This window comes from Mus pahari, chromosome 9, assembly GCF_900095145.1.
Source record: "Mus pahari chromosome 9, PAHARI_EIJ_v1.1, whole genome shotgun sequence".
Taxonomy (NCBI): Eukaryota; Metazoa; Chordata; class Mammalia; order Rodentia; family Muridae; genus Mus; species Mus pahari.
The window spans coordinates 59608362-59614691 of record NC_034598.1 but is presented as its reverse complement, the minus strand read 5'-3'; the positions used below and the strand labels follow the sequence as shown (position 1 = coordinate 59614691).

The following is a 6330-nucleotide window of genomic DNA, read 5'->3' as shown; positions in this document are numbered from 1 at the left end:
CTGTGTCGGTTCCCTGTCTCCGTGGATCACAGATGCATGACACAGCGCCCTGGATAATTCTCCTGTGTCGGTTCCCTGTCTCCGTGGATCACAGACGCATGACACAGTGCCCTGCTTTTATGATGTGGGTTTAAGATATCCGAACTCAGCCAGGCATGGTGGCGCATGCCTTTGATCCCAGCACTTGGGAGGCAGAGGCAGGCGAATTTTTGAGTTCCAGACCAGCCTGGTCTACAGAGTGAGTTCCAGAACAGCCAGGGCTAGACAGAGAAACCCTGTCTCAAAAAAAAAAAAAAAAAACTCAAAACCAAAAAATCAAAAACCCAAGATATCCGAACTCAGTCACCAGGCTTGCAAGGCAAACCTTGCACTTGCTATCCGGATGACTCTCAAGCAAGATATTTAGCTTCAGGATTAAGTTGTACAAGGGAGAAGGAAAGATGGCCTGAACTTCTGTAAGCAGAGAAAATGGTAACACTAAAAATAATCAAAGACTACTGACCTCTTTGCACCACGCACACTTGAAAAACAACCACAAACTGAGGTAAGACAATTACCTCTTCTTTACAACTGGGAAAACATAAGGCCTGAAAGGCTCACTCTTCCCCAGTCCGTCCTGGAAATAGCATATTGCAAAACCACAAGATTCACAACCAGGACGGCGGACTCAAAAGTCCATGGTCTTAATTACGGTCCTATACTCAGCACAAAAAGGCTCAATAAATAACAACTATTATTGCTAATTGGGTTGCGGACTAGGGGTTGGCAAACATTTCCTGTACAGAGCCAGATGGTAAATATTTTAGGTTTTACAGCCCATATGGCCTCCGTTGAAACCACCCAACTCTGCCACCATAGCCTCGAAGCAGCTGTAAGCAGCACAGACTGGATTAGATATTTTCTGAAGAACTTTAGCGGCACCCAGAGGCAGCTGGTAGGATGTGGGCTCCAGGTCATGGCTTGTGGCTCTCTGCTGCACATCTGCAAGAATACCTGTGATGGTAAGAGTTGTTTTCTCGATAGTCCATAAGAAGTTTAATGCTAAAGAGTACAGTGGTATAATCCTGTGTTGGTGGTGATGGTTTACTTGTTTAAAACATACAAAAAGCCAAATTTGATGACACATACCTGAAATTACAATGCTCAGGGAGCTGAGGCAGGAGGGTGTATCATTTGATGCCCATCTGGGCTAGATAAAAAAGTATTATTCACAAAGTCAAAACCAAAACACGGGGGACAGTAGTAAGCACTGAATAGTGAGATCATAAACTAACCTCTCCTTTTTGGTTATTTCTAGGTTAGTGACTGTGTATTGAACAATTAAGTTCCAAGACACAGGAGAATCCGCCAGAAATCAGGCTTAACTCAAAGTTGGAAAGATGACACCTGTAACACCAAGGCAATCGATGAAAACCTTCTCTTGGGAGGGTTTATCTGGGGGGAAGACACGGGCGAGCCTAATAGGTTTCAAATGTGGTGTGTGCTGGTGGCCGAGGTTTGCTCTAATCTCCTTGTTCCACAGCAAATGAAGTACGTGCAGGTGGCCGAGGTCCAAGCTGAACTCTTAATGACACATTTTCAACTTGAAATTGCCTTCACTTTAGGGATCCCAGCATGAACGAAGAAGGGAGGTCTGTTCTGCATGGCTCATGCCAAGACCACATGGTTTCTAACCAACTGCCCACACCAGACAGAAGCTTGCAGATAAGCCTATGTCGCTCATGTGATCTGGCTGGTCCTTTCTGTCATTGTCCCATCTCCTGGAAAGTGTAAGCTGTCTCCACACAGCTCTGGTGTAGACAAAACAAGCTCCCGCCTCTTTAGAGTAACTTTACACTGGAGGCAAAGCTATCTAAAAATCCTAGCTGCAGAGATGAACCAAGTCTGTCCTTAACAAAGGTAACCTTTCCCTTCTAGAGGTGGGAGATGGCCTTGGGGCGCTTGCCTGTTGCTGAGACAGAAGAAAGTGAGAAGGGGGAGCTGATTGTTTGAAACAGGAATGAAGTAGCATCGCAGTGTGAAAGAAAAACTATCAATAGACTAGCTGCTGGTCAAGGTACCCTTTGCCCACAGAAAAGTCTTCCCCAGAACCCAGCACCATCAATGGGCCGTCTGTCCTGAACACTGCACCTAGCCGTTCCCAGCTTCTGATCCTTCTCTTGAAAAGCTAGAAACATCATCCAATCAGAGTCAGAATCTCACTTTGGAGAAATAATACACAAAGGCCACTTAAGACAACGTGTATCCTTGTCTGTCTCATGATAATGGAGTCTAAGTCTTTCCACCAATGGTGGTTCTTTGCCTCTACTTTCTCTGGTCCATTCTTCTCCTGGGCAATTCTTCCTTCTTTCTCTGCATTTGGACTTGTGGAGCTCCTCAAACAGAGTTGCAATGCAACAACTGCTGGATGACAGGATCAGGGACTTGCACTGCTCTTTCACTCTTTGGGTAAATATTACGGAGCAACCTCTGTGTGGTGCACGGTGTCAGCGTGCTGCAGCAACTGCTGTACGGTGCACGGTGTCAGCATGCTGCAAGCTTTGTATCTCCTCCACTCCACAGAACTACCTCACCTTCCCCAAAGCCTTTCTAGATCACTCTAGGTAATTTGGCTATTGGTTTCCTGCTCCAGAACCGCTTGTGTTTTCCTGAACCTTGCGTTGTCATGGCGTTCTCAAACAACTTGTATAGGGCACAGCGGTTCTCAACCTTCCTAATACAGTTCCTTATCTTGTGCTGACCCCTCCCCCCACAACCATGAAATGATTTTCATTGCTACTTCATAAACTGTAGTTTTTGCTGCTGTTATGAACTGCAATGTAAATGTCTGTGGTTCCTGACAGTCTTAGGTGACACCTATGAAAGGGTTGTTGGACAACACACCCCCCGCCCCCACTCACCCCCCCACTTCCACCCCCACCCTCACAAAGGATCACGACCCACAGGTTGAGAATGACTACCATAGCAACTTGTTCTGCCTTCCCTGTGTCTTTACTGCCCCCTTGTGATAATGGCTGCCTGTGGAAACAGAAACAGAAACCACTCAAAGCTTTGCTAGCAGCTTTCTAGAGAGGCTGTTCCTGAGAGACCCTGTCCTTGCATAGCTTGGGGTTCTAAAAGCCACCCCCACAGATGTCCGGGGGAGCTGGAGCTTCAGTATTCTAGTTTAAAACAAATACCAGCATCAGCATAAACTGACTGGCAAAGCTTTTAAATTCAAGAGTATACTGTCAACTTAAATGCTGTAATATCAAAATCCTTATGAGGAAAAGCGTTTTATTTAAGACAAAGACTCTAAGGAAAGGAGAAAGATTGCTTTCAAGTGTACAATGCTTTGCCAAGCATTGTTTTATTCAGACGGTGATTAAATAAAAAACAAAACACACACACACACACAAACACACGTATTGTGGGTCAGTGGTTAGGGGCATTGGCTGACATTGCATACATACATGTAAGCAAGCACTCACACATACACCTAAACTAAAAAGATATCTTTAAAAAGTATAGTTTACACATTAAATAGTACGACAATAGAATGGTTTGACATCGTTTTATCAAAAGCGAGGGTCGGGGAGGGGGAGAGAAAGAGGAAGATTTTCAGGTTATCCTTTTTAGTCACTGTTCAAAAGTGGGCTAGTATGACACTTCAGTGACTGATCACGTCTAAGTCCTGTTTCACTCGTAATCAATGAAATTAAATGTAAGATGGCATTTGATTCAAAACAGCGAGAGATTGATAGGCATATGACTACAACAGCAGGCCCCGTCATTATACCACAACTGGTGCCGCTGACCTTGTTCTAAAGGGGCTTTCTGTTCCTTGAGGTTTAGGGAAAGGCTATTTATTATTAAACTCTAAGGGAATGGTTTCATTCAATACCCTGCAAGTTCCACTGAAGGAGGTGGAGCAGACTTGCCATAAACAGGCACTCGGTGTTTGCTAAGTAATGGAAAGAATTCTTTTAAATTGGCACCTAGCGGTAGTGGTCAGGGCTTGTGCCTCTGTTTCCCCAGAGATTAGCGTCGCTCCTGCTACACACTCAGAAGAGGAACACTGTGCCAGAAGAGGAACACTGTGCGTGGAGAATGGGTTCCTTCCTCATCAGAGAGGCTGTGCAGTTTAGTTTGAGGCTGAGAAAGAAACTGTAATAGCGATAGTAGCAGTAGTAATGATAAAAATAAGTAGATAGTGTGTAGAATACATGTTCCAGTAGCTACAGAAGAGGTTTATAGAAACAGCGTTATAGGGATCTCTGTGGCAAATGGGTCTAGCCAGTGAACTGCGTGAGGCTAAAAGCTTCCAGGAAGAGCAAAGGTCAGAGACGGAGTTTCCTCAGTAGTAGGAGACAAAGTCTACCTTTTCCGTCTTCAGGATGAATGATGGGTTCTCTTTCAAAAGAAATGTGTCCGGGCAACTACCACAGAAAGCACACACCAATCAGGACCCAGGTAATGGCATTAGTGTGTGGGGCACACACCAAGCAGGACCAAGGTGCATGATGTCAAACCTGGCCTCTGTTGCAGGCAGGACTCCAGGGGTCTGAATGTAGGATCAAAGGAACACAGTGACTCTCACAGCTTTTCCTGTCATTTCCAGCAAAATCTAAACCACAGAAATGACCTCATTATGCCCATTCCTTTTGGCTGTGACCCAGAGTCTTACAGTGCCTTTGATGGGACCTGCCCTCTTTAGAGTTGGGCCTTATTTCTTTCCGGTCTTTACAAAGCTCTCATTTGTCACGCACTTTACAAAACTCAACAAAGTCCAGAATCCAGTTTTCCAGCATGCTGCTAACTGTCCTGGAGCAAATGCACCCCTAGACCACCCTCATTCACCTTCACAGAAAAACCCTGGACCGTGTAGCTTGGCCACTCTTCCCTTCCAGAGGAAGTCTGAGCCTTGCTAATTGAAGCCAGGCTAACGTTGACGCTCCCAATCATACATCGAAAAAGGAGTAACGGGGCAAGGGCTTCCTAACACGTCCGAAAGACCCCATTCTTCCTATGAAATGTGAACAACTGTGCCGCCACGTTGAATGTCGAGCAGCGAGAAAGCCTGTGTACCGACACCGCTGTCAGTCACTCTCATCAGGGAGAAGTTCAACTGCAAGTGTAAACGGCCGTCCAGCTTCATGTTTTTGAAGTGTTGTGAACAAGCAGAAAGATGGGAATCAGGAAGTGGGTGTTCCTTTGCTGTCTTAGACTGATTTGAAGTTAATTGTGTTAAATTATACTAAGACATTTTAATTACAATCCTACTTTTTTTTTTTACACTGTATTTAATCATCTCAGAAAGAAAACAGAGCTGGCATTTTTAAAGGACAGAAGGAGTGAGTCAGGTGATAATCCAAGTGCTCACTCGTCTCTTAATGAGGAACCCAGGTAAGACAGAATCCTGGATTTTAAAAACAATTTGCCATATCGCTGACTTTTGCTATCAAAGCATCGAGTAGAGCCTGTACCTCCCAACACAGGAGTTATCTGATAGCATTCTTCCAGGGGCAAAGTGGACTTCGCAGAGCAGAGAGTGAAAGTGAGTGGAGATGGAGAGAGGCTCAGAGAAGAGTCCGTGGCGCCCAGTGGGCTCTTACCTTCAAAGAACTGCTGCAGAGCCTCGTTTTCATCCAGCACGTCCATGGTGCTAGGGTTCTAATGGCTGCTTCCTCTTCCAACAGGAGCTCTGAGACCTCAGGAAGTAAGTGCTGTCCTTGGGACTCAAAGCCTAGGAAAACTCCTGGTAAGTCTCCTTAGTCTTTTTATTGATGTGAAGCGGTTCTTCGGCCATTCCCTTAAGCCCGGACGATGGCTAAGCTCTTGAATGTGATTATAAAACAGAAAGGCGTGCAACCACACGGGGGGGGGGGGATCACAAAGAGGAAAGTAATGGCAAATCTATCTGCCTGGGTTCAGGAACAGCTTCTACTTTGCCTGTGGGCTCTGTTTTAAGGACCTTTGTCCTTGGTGATACATGTAATTACATAAATGGGCAATAAATGAAGAGCCTTATCTCTTATAGGTTCTTTATACCAGCGTTTCTTCTATCTCCACCTTCATCAAGCAGATCTCGTCAGCCAGAAAAAAAAAAAAAAAAAGATACAGTTGTTTTTCTTTAAAGTCAAAAAGGGGGCACATCAATATAATCATTTTTGGTGGTGGCCAAAAAGACTCGGCTATTTCAAAGGCTTTGTTAGAATAAAAAGTTAAAATTTGTTCAGTATTTTCAAATGTAAAGTGCAAAATTACATTTTCCTCAATACACACTTGGGCAACTTCTTCATACACACACACACACACACACACACACGAGAGAGAGAGAGAGAGAGAGAG

General features: G+C 44.8%; 1 protein-coding gene across 1 annotated transcript in view; it reads right to left on the bottom strand.

The window, feature by feature from the left end:
* The window catches only part of Myrfl (myelin regulatory factor like), a 119404-nt gene extending 113548 nt beyond the window's left edge, over window positions 1-5856 (bottom strand). The window contains exon 1 of the mRNA XM_021205470.1: window positions 5595-5856. Coding sequence (XP_021061129.1) covers window positions 5595-5640 — 46 coding nt within the window. The 5' untranslated portion in view covers window positions 5641-5856. The remainder of the gene's footprint in view (window positions 1-5594) is intronic.
* Between the last annotated feature and the right edge of the window lie 474 nt (window positions 5857-6330).